This window comes from Paramisgurnus dabryanus, chromosome 6, assembly GCF_030506205.2.
Source record: "Paramisgurnus dabryanus chromosome 6, PD_genome_1.1, whole genome shotgun sequence".
NCBI classification, from domain to species: domain Eukaryota; kingdom Metazoa; phylum Chordata; class Actinopteri; order Cypriniformes; family Cobitidae; genus Paramisgurnus; species Paramisgurnus dabryanus.
Genome location: NC_133342.1, coordinates 19,441,127 through 19,460,410, shown reverse-complemented (window position 1 = coordinate 19,460,410; position 19,284 = coordinate 19,441,127). Strand labels below are relative to the sequence as shown.

General features: G+C 37.4%; 1 protein-coding gene across 1 annotated transcript in view; it reads left to right on the top strand.

Annotated features, from left to right (window-relative positions):
- mpp7b (MAGUK p55 scaffold protein 7b) overlaps window positions 1–19,284 on the top strand; it is a 55,719-nt gene that overhangs the window by 7,391 nt on the left and 29,044 nt on the right. The window contains exons 4-9 of the mRNA XM_065269968.2: window positions 811–951; window positions 3,673–3,754; window positions 4,473–4,558; window positions 5,912–5,986; window positions 6,081–6,277; window positions 6,672–6,736. Of these exons, the coding sequence (XP_065126040.2) occupies window positions 811–951; window positions 3,673–3,754; window positions 4,473–4,558; window positions 5,912–5,986; window positions 6,081–6,277; window positions 6,672–6,736 (646 nt within the window). The remainder of the gene's footprint in view (window positions 1–810; window positions 952–3,672; window positions 3,755–4,472; window positions 4,559–5,911; window positions 5,987–6,080; window positions 6,278–6,671; window positions 6,737–19,284) is intronic.

Genomic DNA, 19,284 nt, shown 5'->3' with positions numbered 1-19,284 from the left:
GCACCAACAACCATGCCACGCTCAAAACTGCTTAAATTACCTTTCTTTCCCATTCTGACATTCAGTTTGGAGTTCAGGAGATTGTCTTCACCAGGACCACACCCCTAAACACATCGCAACTGCCATGTGATTGGTTGATTAGATAATTGGATTAATTAGAAATTTAACAGGTGTTCCTAATAATCCTTTAGGTGAGTGTATGTATATATATATATATATATATATATATATATATATACAAAATAAAAACTTTATTACATCATTTTCGGAATTTAACCCCCCCCCCCCCACAGCATCTTACACAATGTGCCCATCGGTCCACTCTGCTCCTGGAGAGCATAGCAGGCCTGGTTCAAGACGCATGTTCTCCTCTGGGACATCCTGGAGTTGCTTGTCTTCAGACTGGAGTACAGACAATTTGAACAAAGTTTCAGTTGCAGGACTGTAGTGTTTTAGGTTTGCACTAACAAAACTTTGGGTTAAACATATTTGACCCAACAATGGGTTAAAATGGAAAAATAACCCAGCATTTTTTTTTCAGTGTATGTGCTGCAGATTCACTTATGAATGCTTTTCTGTATAACTGACCTTTGTCCCGGGCATCCATTTTCATAAATGACTAGTTTAAAGCCTATCGTATCACTCCATTCTCTTTCTTCTTACAAAAAAAATTATTGTATCTCAAATCAAAATTTCCATATTTGCAGTGTAATAATTGAGATCATACACAGTCATCATCACAGTACCCTCATGATATCTGATGACCCTCATCAAAGTCATCTCACATCTGTGCTTTATCGTCCTCCTCAGGGTCTTCTCTCAGTGCATGACACGGTGGCCCAAAAAGACTATGACCCTCGGTTGCCTCCTTTGCCTCTATTGCATGATTACAAAGAGGATGAAGAAGACTCTGTGAAGATCATTTGTATGATTAAAAACCAGGAGCCACTGGTGAGTGCCTTTGGTTACATCAGAAAAGTCATAAGAATGCAGGCCATCCAATAAAATACTGTGATCTGAACAAATGTAAGAGCTTCTAGGAAATTTGTCAACTTTAACCCTTACGTTTTTTTTAAATTAGATTTTTTTTACTTGTTTAAGTAATGCATTGTCATATTTTAACTTATAAATTAACATAAATCAAACCATTCATGCTTAGATTAAACTGAAAGCTTCAAGTCAAGTCAGCTTTGTTTACCTTTATACAGTACAGATTCACAGTACAAAAAACAGGAAAATATTGAGAAGTATTTGATTACTTTGTGTAAAGTTTTTATGAATAAGCAAACAGTGAAAAATAATAATCTTTCATTTCCTCACACAAAGCTATGGCATTGGAAACTTGGAATATATAGCACAAGTGTCACATGGATTGTAATCTGTATGGTCATTTTTGGATATGACCTCTGGTCACCTTTCATTGTATGGAAAAGAGCAGCCTGTCATGCCATGTTTGACATGAGCAAGAGCAGCGTGGAAAAGAGCAATATCAACTTTTTCCTACTTGTTTCACATAAGAAAGAAAGTCATATGGGTTTGGAAGGATATGAGAATAAGTAAATAATGACCTGAGTTCCCATTTTTGGGTGAACTATCCTGTTAGGGTCATGGCACTGAAATTTGATTTGGAAAACTTCACAAAATTGTTTTTGATTACAATCACCAGCATTATTAAGGCACGCATATTTAGAGTAAAGATTTGGATTATAATACTAAAGAGTATCAAAGCGTAACCTGGATCAGTCTTGCCCTCAGCTCTACCTTCAGAATCATATTTTCCATCATTGAACAAAACCATCTGCACTTACATTTGTGTTTCTTAGATGTGACGTTTGAAAACAAATAGGAAACATTGTACAGCCCTCGTCAAATAAAACGCACGACTTCAGAACGAACCGTCTCAAACAAGGTTTATCTTTTTATTGTTGCTTGTCCTTCTTGTTCCGACACACAGCATGGCTGCCTTCCCGATCATAATGTAAAATGCCTTTCCCTTATTATGTCTCTTTTTGTCTGTAAAAAAATCTGGCGAGTAACGCCGAACGAGGCGGCCGTTTGAATGGAGCTTTATGAATTCCAGAGAACGAACGGAAAGTGTATCATCATTTTTTGGTACGTCCGTGACGAAGAGTCCCTCCGTGCCATCCGCTCACTGGACTGAATGTTTTTTTCCATCTGTTGTCTGCCACGATTGTGATTCTGATTGGAATTGAATAGACTATGATGAATTAGTCAAGAGGTTTAGGTTATTTGTCAGAGACTAAATCGCACATGTTGTAAGTTACAGAAGACTCGAGATCTTCAAGCAGTGTGGGAACACACACATGGATGCTGTCACCAAACAAAAATAAATCAACATGTTTTGTTTGTCTGTCTGTCCTATAATCAAATGAAACTACACTATCTTAGCTTATATCGTTTCTGTGGTCTGGATCAAACCTCATGCACAATCAGCCTCAAGCAGCAGTTATGCCGTGGCCGATGGTCCTGTGATTGCGGTTTAATGGACGTCAGATCCGTGAATTGATGTGATTCCCATGGGATTAGGAGATGAAGGTTATACCTTATTGATGAGGAGCAGTAATGTTGCCATGAGACTGAATGAACCTTAAAACTTATTGTTCTGTACGGACCAGAACCCATCTGTTTTCTCCACACCATGAATAGAGAGCTATAAACATGGGGTCGTGGTTTCTCCATTCTCTATTTAAAAAGCAGTTCCGCACATGAGAGGAAACACGCAAATTCTGCATAAGCCGGAGATGATTTTGTACCATTAAAAGGGGCCCTAAGCTCTGAGTTTAAGGACCACAGGCCATTTTGGGTTCGCTCGTGGTCAAGGAACTATGCTGGGCCTCCTAACTTCTGTAATGGTCCTCTATGTACCCTGACTATTAGTTTATCATCATGTAGCTTATTGTGTACTTTTTCGCAGGCTTGTAGAAGCTTAGAGTGACCTCCTAAAACCTAAGAGGCCCTGCGAGGACTTAAATGTTGACTAGAGTTTATTTTAGGACTCTAGCAAGCTATTCATTTGTTTTGGAGGGTTTAACCTAAACAATATTGGTTTCTCAGTGGTATTGACCATCCCGAGAGCTGAGGCACTCAAAATTGTGCAAAAATTTGTGAATAAATCTCAAATTATTATCTTTAAGTGAGAAGTGCCGTAATATGAGTAAATGCACAGACGTGTATCTAATTCATCAAGGTCAAACATTACGAGTATGCGGATCCAATAAACCTGGCCGCTGATTTGTTCCTTGACACACTAAAATACATTTATCAGATGTTTGACATGTAATGTCAACAAGCTGTGTGAGTTCAACAAAAGCTTTCTTGTCTTAATTTGAGCCTTCAGGAATAGAATTTCCTTCATTAGGCTCGACTTTTCGTCATGGTTTAATTGTCAAATTTTTGCATATCTTCAGGTTTCTGTAATGTAAACACACCTGTATCACCCTCTGTGAAGATATCGGTACAGTTTTCTTGGACCCGTCCTGACAGTCACAAATCGATTTACAAGGCAAACTGGGATTGCTTGCTTGTAATTGGTCCCTTCAGATATGAACTAGAGCTTTACAGACGATTTGCTTTGAATAAATGCTGGAACTTTGCGATTTGTATTTCTGAATGACAGCTCAAAGTTTCTTGGTAAACATTTCTTTGTTCCAGGGAGCCACTATAAAGAGAGATGAGTCCAGTGGAGATATAGTTGTGGCACGGATTATGAGAGGAGGAGCTGCTGATCGAAGTGGTAAGAAACATTTACATCTACTCTAAAGTTAAAAGTTCACCAGTCCGATGTCCATATATGAGAAAGCCTGTACCAGTACTCTTGTCTGAATATAACATCAAGATTTTTTGTACCTATTAAACCTGTAACCAACTCAACAACTCTTTACAGTGAAAACTCATTCTTGATAATAAGAGCTCTGTGCGAAACCCAAGGGGTTTCGGGGAACTATTGAAAAGCCATTATTGTTAAATTTAAAGCCTTTGCCCCAGATTGCACCGCGTTTAATGGTCCCTGCAATTCATCTGGAGGTAACTTTGAATGAAAAATAACTGGGAAAAGATAATGTGTATACAGCTGTCATTCTGTGGCTTCATTACTTAGAAGTCTTATATGTCAACAGAAGCTCGTTTCACATCCAAAAATATTTTTTTAAAGAATATACAGGTGGGAATTTACCTAGAATGAATCATGCGCGCTGAAGGAACTGTTTATTTGAACTTGCTATCTTCATTATTATACAGTAGCATCTGTTTTACAACAACAGTTATGCAAATCAGGTTTCAGACGTATACACTGCCCAAAGAACGTATGCCCTTTGCCAATTCCTATCTCTGCATGTCAGTTCAAAGCATTAAACTGTGAGGGATCCAAAAGTCAGATTTGCCTCAATGAAAAAGACACAATGTGTTGTATTGATTTAGCTAATTTGTTGCTCTTCACCTGTTAAATATTACAGGTCTAATTTATAAAGGTGACAAGCTGAAGGAAGTAAATGGAGTTCCCATGGAGGACAAGAACCCGGAGGACATTATTCCCATACTAGTAAGCCTCCGTTTGTATGCATTTAAGCATTTGTGTATGTGTTTGTCTGTATGTTCTCCTGAGGATACCAGTCCTGCATTGTGTCTTTGTTTATACACTCACCTAAAGGATTATTAGGGCCACCTGTTCAATTTCTCATTAATGTAATTATCTAATCAACCAATCACATGGCAGTTGCTTCAATGCATTTAGGGATGTGGTCCTGGTCAAGACAATCCCCTGAACTCCAAAATGAATGTCAGAATGGGAAAGAAAGGTGATTTAAGCAATTTTAAGCGTGGCATGGTTATTGATGCCAGACGGACCGTCTGAGTATTTCACAATCTGCCGAGTTACTGGGATTTTCACGCACAACCATTTTTAGGGTTTACAAAGAATGGTGTGAAAAGGGAAAAACATCCAGCATGTGGCAGTCCTGTGGGTGAAAATACCTTGTTGATGCTAGAGGTCAGAGGAGAATGGGCCGACTGATTCAAGCTGATAGAAGAGCAACTTTGACTGAAATAACAACTCGTTACAACCGAGGTATGCAGCAAAGCATTTGTGAAGCCACAACATGCACAACCTTGAGGCGGATGGGCTACAATGGCAGAAGACCCCACCGGGTACCACTCATCTCCACTACAAATAGGAAATTTGCACGAGCTCACCAAAATTGGACAGTTGAAGACTGGAAAAATGTTGCCTGGTCGGTTGAGTCTCGATTTCTGTTGAGACATTCAGATGGTAGAGTCGAATTTGGCGTAAACAGAATGAGAACATGGATCCATCATGCCTTGTTACCACTGTGCAGGCTGGTGGTGGTGGTGTAATGGTGTGGGGGATGTTTTCTTGGCACACTTTAGGCCCCTTAGTGCCAATTGGGCATCGTTTAAATGCCACGGCCTACCTGAACATTGTTTCTGACCATGTCCATCCCTTTATGACCACTATTTACCTATCCTCTGATGGCTACTTCCAGCAGGATAATGCACCATGTCACAAAGCTCAAATAATTTCAAACTGGTTTCTTGAACATGACAATGAGTTCACTGTACTAAAATGGTCCCCACAGTCACAAGATCTCAACCCTACAGAGCATCTTTGGGATGTGCTCTGGATGTGCATCCCACAAATCTCCATCAACTGCAAGATGCTATCCTATAAATATGGGCCAACATTTCTAAAGAATGCTTTCAGCACCTTGTTGAATCAATGCCGCGTAGAATTAAGGCAGTTCTGAAGGTGAAAGGGGGTCAAACACAGTATTAGTATGGTGTTTCTAATAATCCTTTAGGTGAGTGTATGTGTTATTTAATCTATATATTGTAAGCTTGCTTTGGACCTGTATCTGTTAATAATCACTTCTTCCAGGCCTTGTCAGAGGGAGCCGTGACCTTTAAAGTAATTCCAGGCACCAAAGAAGAATCAAAGACAAAAAACACCAAGGTCTATTTGTCAGAAGTCTAGATTGAGCACATTGTTGTCTTACACTCCACATAATTAAAACCAAACCTAATGACATCAAAATACATTCTTGCAGATCTTCGTGAGGGCACTTTTTGATTACGATCCCAATGCAGATCCTGCTATTCCGTGCAAAGACGCCGGGTTGGAGTTCATGAGAGGGGATGTGTTACAGATTGTAAGCCAAGAGGATGATACCTGGTGGCAGGCCAGACAGCATGGTGAGGCCAACCCCAGAGCTGGACTGATTCCCTCTAGACAGCTTCAGCAGAGGTATGCAAGAAACTTTTATAATCAGACTATTGCTACGTTTCTCTCCGAGTCTAGACAGAAGAAACTAAATCCTTTTGTTGTCAGAATTGAGAGTCAGGCATAGATCCTGTCATCATGTTCTCTGTAGTGAATTAGACACAGTCAATGACACTCCCTTAGTCAAGCCTTCAATCTTGTAAGTAAAACAATCATTCTCATCAAAATCTGAATCAAATCCAACTGCAGTGGGAATCCATCAAGCTGCTATTCTTTCACATTTTGGCCCAAATCAATCCTCAGTTTGATCTGACAAAAGCTTGTGATCTGACTTTGATTAGACAGCTGTGTGACAATGATCAAGAATATCACAGTGCTGACTATAATGTTTTTGGTGTCGTGATGTTCATCTCGGCAGGAGAGTGGCTTTACAGAGACCTAAAGCTCTGTTCCAGATTTCCAGCATATCGAATGCATTCACTGGTAAGAACTTTAATCCCTGATAATACAGTAAACACAGCAGTATTGTAACAGTACACCGAAAGATTTTTTTTAGTCATGTTTAGCCTTGTTTCACGATTACAACATTGCTTGACGATTACAACAAATGAAGACACTCAGGAAGTGACATCAATTGACACTAAAGGGGCTTGCACACCGGACGCGCAGCTCAGCGCTGCGTCGAGTTGCATATTGTACACCGGAAATGCACATTAAATAGCGCGAGCTTAGTCAGATAGCGTCTACTTCAATATGCAAAATATAAATTAGCAGCCAATGTTAATCGTTAATGATTTGGGACAAATATGATGTTATTTAATGTTAAACTATGTGAATGGCGCTCTGTGGCGCGACAGGGATTTGAGCAACTTCCTGAGTTGTAGCTGGGGACAGGCACCACCTGTCGGCGCCGGTGTGCGTAAACTCATAGAAAACAATGTGTTCGATTTTTTTTTAGAACGGCTCGGAGCTGAGCTGCGCGTCCGGTGTGCGACCCCCTTTAGGGACAGATTTCCTAAACGGGGCAAATTAGCATAAGAGTGCAATTCCAAAAAAACGTCAATGGTAGTGGAAATATTTGCGGGTTATTTACTAAAAAGGTGCAAATTAAATCACACAGATGCAACAGCTGATTTCCATAATCACCAACACAATCTATTAAGAGCAGTGCAAATAAATTCATGGTCGCAAATAAGCAGAGCTGAGTTCGGCACCACGGACATTGCAGTGGAAAATACGGGGTGGGAAATCTCAGGTAACAAAGTCATAGTACACTGGAAAGAACTGAAGGACAAAAAATGAGGGTTTACAAGAAGTTTTGAAAATCCTGGTATTGTGTGACTTCTCCTAGTGATTTACTTCAGCAAATAAAAAATAACATGGCTTGGCAAACAACATTTTTTTTATAATATGTTCCTCTGTATGTTTCAAAACTGTTACATGTTAAAAAAATATTTTCCCTTGTATCACGCGCTCTCTGCAGCTATTTCAAGCGCAAAATGATTTAAGACATGCTTTTTAGGCGTTAAATAATGACGCAAATACCAGACACGTGCAAACATTAGTAAATCGCGTTGCGTGAATCATGAATTTGGATAACTATTCGCCCGCCTACCGCTTTTCGCCTGCTGTATAGTATGGAAGTATGTGATTTTTTTGTGCCAAGCATCCGTCTCAACCATTGTAAATATATTTTTTAAATATTTATATTTAGTTTAACACTGTAAAACATTCTTTGCTGCCTTAAATTTTTTTGTTTAATCAACTCAGATTTACAAATAATTTCAACTTACTATTATTTATCTTGATTAGAGATGAGTTGTTATAACTTGTAAAATATAGTTAAAAAAGGCAACTTTATTTTCTAAGTTGTAACAACTCATCTCTTGTCAAGATAAATAATAGTAAGTTGAAATGACTTGCAAATCTAAGTTGATTAAAGGCAGCAAAGATTTTTTACAATGAAAACTTGACAGATCTGAAAATATTGACCTTTATTGCCTCCAAAACATTTAATTTCATAATGAGGGTTGCTCTGAACACAACAAATATCAGATGAAGTGAATTGTACTCTTTTATGCACTTTTAAGTGTAATATTTTGTATGTCCACCTTTTGCAATATAGCAATTACAGAAGCACGTCTATCTGGCATAGTGTCACATACACTATTTCCTCAGAACTTCATCAGTAATGTTATCCCATGCCTTCTGCAACTCAAACCAAAGGCTTTCCTTTAAACAGGTGCAGTTTATTTTTCAACTCGCTCCAAATTTGCTTCATGGGGTTGAAATACGGACATTGAGAGGGTCAGTAGGGAAAATGACCTAAATCTCTTTATGGCTCTATTCTATATGGTTTATAGAGCATAATGATGACTTTGTAGATACAGTGGGGGCCATCATAAGAAGATTTAGGTCATTTTCCTTATTTGTCCCCTCAAAGTCTGGTACATTTGTTGTGCTCAGAGCAACCCTCATTATGAAATTAAATCATGTTTTGGAGTCAAAAATTGTCAATTTTTTTAGATCTGCCAGGTGTTTTAATAATTTTGGCCTCCAATATATCATCAAGACAATATAAGATAATTTCATTACATAAAAGTTTACCCGTAAATCAGACTGGTCACAAAATACCTTTGAAAAGAAATGTAAAATAAAACAACTCAATTAATACATAATATTATACAGGAATTTATTATATTAAACTTATTTTAAGTTTAGCATCTTCTTTCACGGACAATTTATTGAAAAAAAGTGCTATATGGAGACATAAAATGGAACCAGTGCTTGAAGTGGGCCGGTACTGCACTATTTCTTCCGTTTCGGCAATTCTCACATGTTGGCGGTACTGTGTCTCTCCGAGTCAAAGCATCAGTGAAGGGGTGATAAATAGTAATGACATAACAGTACAGGGAGGGGCACTAAGTGAGTTATCTGATTTATCTATCATCTCGACAATACATGTGAAAAATAGCCGGAAGGAAGTTTTCCTTCCTAGTTTGAAGGGGACCAAGGATGAACTTCACAAGTAAACACTGTCTGTGTGTAAACCTCCGCCTGCAGTTCTAACAGGCAGTCTGCTATAGTAGCAACACAAGCAACGCTGCAATTACCTAAGACAGTGATGTTAACAATACCATGACTATGAGTGGCCAGTACCAGCTGTACCCTACCATACAGTACCCTAATACCTTCACAAGCCTGTTTCATGAGGTAAACATCTTTTGATCTTAAACATTTTATAAAAGAATTTAGTTTTCTATCCTTTTGAAAATGAGTATATTTCAGTGTAATAGATTACAAGTGAAATTACTTACCATTAAATTGGATAAATGTATCCCCAAAGGTAATATTCTACCTCTGACGCACACACACACACACACACACACACACACACACACACACACACACACACACACACACACACACATGTTGTACTAGCAAAATCTAATGTGCACAAAAGTAAAGGAACCTTTTTTCCCCACTTCAAGCACTGCCTGGATGATTTTACAACAGAAAAGGAAATATTGTCTCAGACAGTGACATGGAAATAAAGTGTGAGAACTACAGAGAATGTTAGTGACAGCCTGAGATGAGAGAGTTTGTAAGGTTGCCAGGTATCTTCCTAGAGTGGCCCTCTGGAGACGTGAGCTGAATGCACAGCCTGATAAAGTCTAAGGAAGTGCTGTAATTCACAGTGACTCTGTTAGACATATTAAAAAAATGTTTTACTATGTGTGAACATGGTCATATTGAGCCACAAAAGATTGCAGATGCCTTGCTCAGAGCAGTCTGTTACTGTCAAAGACGAATGAACCAAGTGAAGATTACTGCTGGAATACTGTAAATGACAAATCTACTGCAGATTTGCAATAAGGAGCATAAAAAACTGATAAAAACTAATACTAACTAATAACAGGTATTAAGAGGTAACTAAAGAGGTAAGCTAAAAGAGAAAGGAAGATTTGTAATTTGAGATTAAATTAAGGAATTTGGTTCTTTTGACAGATGACTTTAGTGAAGCACTAATCATGATTTTTCATGGATGATTCCAATTGGCAATTTGTTCTGTATTTAAAGGGATAGTTCACCCAAAAATGAAAAATATGTCATTATTTTCTCATCCTTATGTTGTTTTAAACCTGTATGAATTCCTTTTTTCTGATGAACATAAAAGAAGATATTTTGATAAATGATGGCACACAGCTGATTGTAACCTTTGACTTCCATAGTAGGAAAACAAATATTATGAAAGTATTGTGATAAATGATGAAGAAGATATTTTGATAAATGATGATAAGCACACAGTTGATGGTACCCAGCATTAAATTACATCATATTTGTTTTTTCTACTTTGTCAATGGTTACAATCAGATGTGTGCTTACCAATCAAAAATCTTCTTTTGTTTTAAATTTTTTTATTATTTATTTATTTAGAATTTTTTCTTTTCTTTTTTTAGACATTTTTTATTTGAAGTTTTATTTTGGGGTAAATATCCCTTTAAAGGAAAACACCACTGTTTTTCAATATTTTACTGTCTTACCTCAACTTAGACGAATGAATACATACCTATCTTTTTTCAATGTGTGCACCTTTAATCTTTGTACAGCGTGTTGTGAATGTGTTAGCATTTAGCCTAGCCTCATTCATTCCTATGGCTCCAAACAGGGATGAATTTAGAAGCCTATTTAAAGAATGTTACATGACTAGTTACACAAGTAAATATGGTGGCACATAATAAAACATTAGCTTGGAGCCATAGGAATGAATGGGGCTAGATGCTAACTCGTTTAAGAAGCGCTGTACAAAGATTAAAAGTGCACGCATTGAAAAAACATAGGTAGGCTATGTATTAATTCTTCTAAGTTGAGGTAAAACATAGTAAAATATTGAAAAACGGTGGTGTTTTCCTTTAAGCAACAGGCAAGAAAGACTGAGTACATGAATAAGATGTTTATTTGCTTAACTGGCCTTAAAAAATCTGCAGCTATTTGAATTTAGAGGCAACAACTGTATCTTAAGAATTATAATCAAAGATGCAACATACTTGTGGTATCAGAAGTTGTTTTTGTTTTAAATTAGATTTCATTGTTCTATAATGTGTAGCCTATTATAATTATAATATTTATATAATTTTAGGATTTAATGTAAATAAACAGAGTGGTCTAACAAATCGCCCTTAATGTAACTAGCATCTGAAATATCTTCATTACTTTGCACCGGCAAGCGGCACACATCCATGTAGTATTGGGGGTTAAAATGCAACTGAACAATTTTACCTAAATATAACAAAAAAAAAACTGTGCAATATGCTAATACTATCATTACTTGTCAATGGCATTCAAATAATAATGATAATCTCAACTTTAAAATTACGATGTAACATAAAGTACTTGCCCTTTTGTTAAGTTCATTGTGCTGCAGTATCCATTGTTTAGGGAATTGAAGAGGGATGGAATTCTGAATAAACGGATCTGGTGTACTTCGATCATCTCATCTTGAAAAGCCATTGTAGGCCTGTTCAAAGCGATAACTTTTCCTATAAAAACTCCATCTGCGGGTTGAATGCGTGGAGAATGACAGCTGCTCAGAGACTCAAAGTCATCATGTCAGTGGTGAACGGGGTCACTTTACAGCCTTCCCGTAACACAGAGAGCCCGTGTCCGAGCAGAAGGTCACCAAAATGCCACACGTTAAAGTCAAAACACCACTAGCATCCCTAAAAAAGCCCAAAACACATCATTCTACAATAAACCGCAGGTGAGGACATGGCTAGGACAAGTAGAGCGTGGTCACAGAAAATTGCAATTACTATTTCAAAAGTCCACCTTGGCTACAGAACGAAGGGCAATTGGATTGAACATCGATGACTTGCCCTGCATTGTGGTTACAAAGACCAGACCACACACACAGTGTGAGCTTTGAATTTATGGTCCTCAATTCATCCGTTTGAGAAATAAAAGCATGTTCTTACTCTTCCAAAATAATTTCATTTTCCTTTCTTTACGGTACTGCTCTCAGAAAACCCTGCTATCATTTCATTGTTTATATACTAAAGCCACCAAATGAAAGGGCGGCGATGAGGAGAGGTGTTTAGAGTTTTTAAAGGAATGGGCCGTTCTTACTCTCACCCTCAATGATGTACCAAATTTAGGTAGTTAAAAGGACATCACATCCTCACTGATTATACAGTAAGATTGATTGATGAAGTGCTTGTTATTTTGCTGTATTTAAGTGTTGCTTCTTTCTATGACAGATAGCATGGTGTATTTGTAGAAACCTCTAAAAACAGGCGTCATGTAACTGTTTTTTCTAAGGGGTCACCAGAGCGAACACGTGACAAAATGGAAAATAACTCTTTTAACAATGTACTATTTTAGTCTTAATGACTCAGATGCAACGATGTCAGGTAGAACATTTTTATTTTAGCATACAAGGAGGATCAGGTTCAAATACAAACTTTGTAGTCAACATAAAAGTCATACTATATTTAAGAGACATCAGTACATGTAGATAATTTTCAGTTTAAAGTAAATAATCAGCAACTTGATTAGACTGCCACACTGTTTTAGAAAAATCCTTATACCCAAAATTATCATTCAAGCTAATAAACAGCGAAACAGTGTGCTTGTTATCCCATTTAAAACTCACTTGACAATACTTTCCTGCAAATGTCACATTTTTTTCTGTATTTTGAGTGCAGTTTTGAATAAGCATTTACAATCTCTCTCCTTCCCTCCCTCTCTCTCTCTCTTTCTGTTAAAACTTGGAGCAGATATGGAAGGTAAATTTTATTTTTTATCACATAATGACGTAACAGTAACTTTAAAGGAAAACACAACCGTTTTTCAATATTTGCTCCGTTCTTACCTCAACTTAGACGAATGAATACATACCTGTCATTATTCAATGCGCATTATTTACTCACCCTCATGTCATTTAAACCCCAAGTGTCTTTCATTGTTCTTCAAAACCCAAATACATGTGGTCACCATCCACTCCCATAGTAACCAGAAAACCCTTCAAGCTATAGAGTGACTCAAAAGTGTTAAAGCAACACTATGTAGTTTCCATGTAAAAATGACTTACAGCTCCCCCATGTGGTTGAAAAGTGCAACAGTGCCTGGTATCAGAAACTCTTCTGCAGGCAGGGGGAGGGGCGGGGCTGTGTTTCCTACCCTCCACCGCCACTTTCAGAGTGTGCTTGTAGCAGCAATGAGGCTGCTCAGGTTGCAGCAACAGTACAATTTGTCCAGTTAAAAGTTGTTCTATCACTGAAATAATTTTAGAGACATTATTTAAAGGTAAAAAAACTACATAGTGTTGCTTTAAGTAAATAACTCCACTTGACGTGTGATTTCTTGTTGTGGATGTCGCTGTTGTTTCAGTTTTATAAATCCTAAAACACAGACCAAACAACACCAAAAAAATCTGTATTTGAAGAACAATGAAGGATACTGGGGATTCAAATGACATGAGGGTGAGCAAATAATGCAAAAAAAAAACTACCCCTTAAAAAGGAAAACATCACCGTTTTTCAATATTTTACTATGTTACCCCAACTTAGACAAATTAATACATACTTATCTTTTTTTAATGCATGCTCTTAATCTTTGTACAGCGTGTCATGAATGTGTTAGCATTTAGCCTAGCCCCATTCATTCCTTAGGATTTAAACTTGGGTTTACCCAGTCTAATGCATTATTTTTAATCAGTGCCTTTTTTTTTCTTTTCTCTCTCTGCTCTGCCTTCAGAAGATGTTGATTACAGCGCAATAAGCGGCATTCATATAGGTAAGGATCTGTTTGTCTAAAATGTAACGTCATCACCTTATCACCGTGCGTTCTTTTATACTTTGCGCACATGGCCATTGTGTCCTAAAGCCCCACGTGCGCCTTAAATAAAGAGCCTGTTATTAAAGAAATCCATCTCATCCCATTACATTTGTGTTTTCGCACACCATTATAAAGATGATGTTTATTCAAGGTGAGCATCATTAGTTTTAGATTTAGACAGATCTGGTTTGAGCATTCATAATTTGCTTTGATGGCTCCAGACTAGGTGCTTTGTGCTGGTCCATTAGTGATAAAGACCATCAGACAGCCGGACATACACTATGCTCATTTAGCAGCTAGGCTACCGGATGACTCTAGCAGAGACATGCTCCGCTTTCAGCTTTTTGGCAACCACAAGCCCACATCAAAAGTCAGCATGTCCGCGGCTAATCTCCAGGACACGCAATGGCCAAACTAGCGTCAGTCCCTCTAGACAACATGCTTAAGACATTACATTGGGACTCGGCCATATAGGTGTTATTGTGCCAGGTTTAAATTTTGAAATTTATCACAGTGGTAGTGTACTGTAGCAGGTATGTGATGGAAAACTGGATGCTTTCGGATGGAGAACTCTACACAGCAAAAACTCCAGTGTTAAATTAACTCTCACAGAGTTAATTTCAACACTTTTTCAGAGTTTATATAGCTCCACACTTATCAGAGTTAAATTAACACTTTCAAGATAGTTAATATTTTAACACTAGGTCAGAGTTAAAATTTTAACACTAGGTCAGAGTTTCTTTGACTCAAAAAAGTGTTAGTTATTTTTTAACACTATGTCAGAGTTAAAATTTTAACACTAGGTCAGAGTTTCTTTGACTCAAAAAAGTGTTAAAGGGGTCATATTATGAGATTTCTAACATGTAAAATAACTATTTGGTGTTCCCAGAGTGAAAATGTGAAGTTTTAGCTCAAAATACCCCACATGTAATTTAGCTGTTAAAATTACCACTTTGTAGGTGCAGGCAAAAGTGTGCCATCTTTAGCTGTGAACATTAAAATGCAAATGAGGTAATGAAATGGAAACACTGATCACAATGATGGTGACTTTAAATAAAACAGCCAACAAACTTTACAAGTTAGATGTAAAATGCAATTTTATATGTTTCAAACAGAGATGGTGATAGAAAAGATAAAGTTACAGAAGAGCATTAAAAAAAAATAGTGTAAACAATTTAGTTTTACTTACAATTCAATCTCCAGGACACATGGAAATGGAAGACTGACATGTGTGGGCGGAGTGTAATTACATCTCCAAGGAGTTAGTTTAACACCGGCATAATTAACTCTGTAGATTAACTCCAACTCTGAACAACAATTTACTCTAAATATGTTAAATTTACTCTTTGGGTGTTGAATTCAACTCAGAAATGTTTAACACTGAAATTTTAACTCTCCAATTTTTGCTGTGTAGTAGCATTGGATGCTCTTTGAGCAATTGTCCACATTATTCTGTAAATCTATTCAGCGCTACAATTCAGAGGTGCTGCTCGCAGAGATACAAGGCCCACGGCGTTGTGGGATATGAAAGGATTCATGAGGGAGAGGTGTGGTGGGATATTAAACTGGAGAAACCTGGAAAAGGTATCAGCGAATCCCAATAAGATCCAGACATGGAAAAACAGGGACACATTAAAAACAGGCTCTATTTACAAACCAGATTATTTAATCAGTATGCAGTCCCACACGCTACAAAGAGCCAAGAAACTAATGCATGGTTGAAACTCCAGATCGTTTGCTTGCTTCTCCAGATCTTTTGGATGGTTTCGGTGTCAGGTAGCCGCAGCTTGTGTGCATTAGTCGACTCCAGTTATATGGCAATCACAAGTCTTCATTAAACAGATGATGGTTTTAACATGCAGCCTGATGCAACCAGCCACATCTGATATGTCATAAGTTGTATCTACCGTTTGTGACAGATTATATAGCTGGAGTACTTGATGAGGTTAAGTGCACTGTGTGGTTTCTGAAGAGGCGTAACAAAATGATATTGCAGCATTCTGCGTCATATTAGCGGACTTTTTCAAATTGCCCAGCATGGGATGTGGTGTCTGTCTTGCCTCATTGGTCACGGTAATTCGCTAGCGATGATTTAACGGCTCATTGGAGCAGAGCAGCACCCATGTCAGGGTTGTAACTTCTACAGACATTAAGGGGAATGCTTCAATTCTACCATATTCAGATTAGTGGTTGATAAATATGGGTTCATCTGTATGTTTTTCTTATAATTTTACCTTCAGTTGCATAAACACTGAATAAACATTTTTGGTTTGAGCCATGGTCATCCCTGGAGAGAATCTGTACAGGGTATCCTCCTGATATGGGGCACTTGTATTAGTGTTGATTTGTCTAAGCTTATGTTGTATCTTATTTCATCTAATTTATATGTTTGTTAGTGTGAGATCCATTACTACTTGTCTACACTGATCTTCCATGTTATAGGTCTGGAACACAACATGACCGCTTGGATTATCTTGCTCTCGAGTCAACCCTTCCAAAAACTCAAAAATCCTTGTAACTTATAATAAAACTGAAGTAGTCTGTTCTACCACTGATGTCAGAGCTGAAGATGCCCATATCATTTCAGTAAACCAGGGCTTCACGGTGCCCACAACATGGCTTCTGTGAAACCACATGTATGTGGTTAAAGCCCTGTTTTGTGTAGACCATAAATTAAGGAACATTTACCTTCTGGAGTGGTGGCTCCTGCTTGGTGTAATTTTCCGAGAACAGTCACGTGGCCACGTTTCTGTCATTTTTCCGACACGGTAAACGCTGCTGGTTTGAAATCTCTAATCTCTAGATAATATCAGCCTCTGTCAGCACCATGTCATGATCACCGCTCGTCAGCTCTACTTATTATGAAATCCTGCTTATTTACTGCCAGCCGCTCCGCTTTCCTCTAACAGCATGGAAACAAGCAGTAATGTTCGTAACTTTAACCCAGATCATCTGGGAACATGAAGAAGGGTATGAAGGCTGATGGAATTATTGAGTCGTACATTACGAGATTGTCCGTAGTATATCTTTAGCAGCATTGTTGTGGTAAAGAAATGTTTTTCTTTAACCTCAAAATGCTAATGCTTCATTATTGCATTGTTGGACATAGTTTTTGTTTTTTTCCTGTCTGTTAGATATGGTATGAATAAAAATTGCACATTTTTTATTACGTACAGCATATTTCAAAGACAACCCTATTCCTTCACAAAACATAGGCTTTAAATGTCCCGTTTTTCCTGTGTTTTTGAAGCTTTGATTGTGTTTACAGTGCGCAATATAACATGTGTTCATGTTTCATGTGTAAAAAAACGCACTATTTTTCACACAATTTACTGTTTTCACTGTCCTGAAAAACGGGCTGATGTCTTCATTGTTATATGAAGCCCCTCCTTCAGAAATACGTAATGAGTTCTGACTGTGTAGTTTGTTTAGTGTGTTGTGATTCGACAGCAGCTTAGCTTAGCCAGAGCCGTTTGAGCTTAGCTGGCGACTGATGTATTCCAGTGGGCGGAGTTTAGTCAGAAACTCTTATTTTGACGTCATTCAACCAGGAAGTAGAGGGCTGTAGTCCAAACCGGCTCTTCACTGTAGGCTTTGCTGTTATGATTTTTGCCATAATCATGCAGCATAAGGTATTTTGGCAACACTTTCCAATAAGGTTCATTAGTTAACATTAGTTAGCTACATTAGTTAACATGAACTCATAATGAACTGCACTTATACAGCATTTATTAATCTTTGTTAATGTTAATTTCAACAATTACTAATACTTTATTAAAATGTTGTTAACTTTAGTTAACGCGTTGTGAACTAACATGAACAAACAATTAAAAGCTTTATTTCTATTAACTTACATTAACAAAATCAATAAATGCTGTAACAAATGTATTGCTCATGATTTGTTTGTGTTAGTTAATACATCAGCTAATGTTAACTAATGAACCTTATTGTAAAGTGTTACTGGTATTTTAATATTATTCAATTAAACATAATCAAAAACTTCTGAAAGGGAACAAATGTGTTTGTTTACAAAAATGGTGGGTCTTAAGATTACCTGTTGGGTTGAAAAAAGTTTGTTAACCCCTGATATACAATACACGACCAAGATTTATCAAGTATCGGGGGAAACAATATGAAAAAATAAAAATCCTTATCTTAATTTTCTAGTACTTAGATCATGTTTATTGCCAAACAACGTAAGAAGGCCTACCTTGAACAAATATACAATGGACTTTGAAAATTAAGTTTTACTTAAAAAATCATATTCTTATGAAACGTACTTTTTTCCAATAAACTAATGAGTTTTTAATCAAATAGATTTTTGTTATTCTTGCAATAGACGATGAATGATTATTAGACAATTTATTGTAACATCCATGACTTTACCATTCGTAAACTTAAGCCATTCGTGCTTAAGTTTATTTTATATCTAGATACGCGGCAAGTGCATCTCACAAATCATTTTTACAGACAAGCGCTTTAAATAGCAGATGCGTTTTAGATGTTAATAGACCCTAATGCAATATTTATTCCAATAAGTGTTAGGGACTCGGGACACAATTAACCTGGGCATAGAGCGGTGGGGCTGGATAATGTGTGAGTGCTGGCAGCCTAGGGACAGCAACCTTCAACCCAGGAGCATGACAACACAGTGCCCTTGTGGCCAAAAGAAAAAACATACTGGCCCATTGTCCTCCCTATGGCCAATCCTGGCCTGTGTTGGATGTTACCACATAAAGCAAGTTTTTTATGTTACTTGACAAAAGTTTTTTTATTTCCGAACTTTTTTGTTGACAATATTGTTTAATTATATTATTCAGATTTTTAATCTACATACATATGTATCTGTTTTACAAAAGACAAGCAAAAAAACAACAAAAATACAATAGATCTAAAGATCTCAATAAAAAAGAAATCCTGTCAAGAGATTCTTATCTTGTGGGAGTACAATAATAAAATACATCTACAGGTCTTGGTTTAATCATCTCTGTCAAACCTTCCTAGCTTTCTTTCGATTTATTTATACAGAAGCAGTCTGGCCTTCATACTGGTTATTACCCTACAGTATGTGTGGGACACTAAAAGTCTGGAAGATGTTGATGTTAGTGAAACCAATCAAACACTTACAGAGGATACAGCAGCAGACAGTGTGAGATATGCTTTACATCTCAAGACCGTTGTGTTCAGGCTCATCA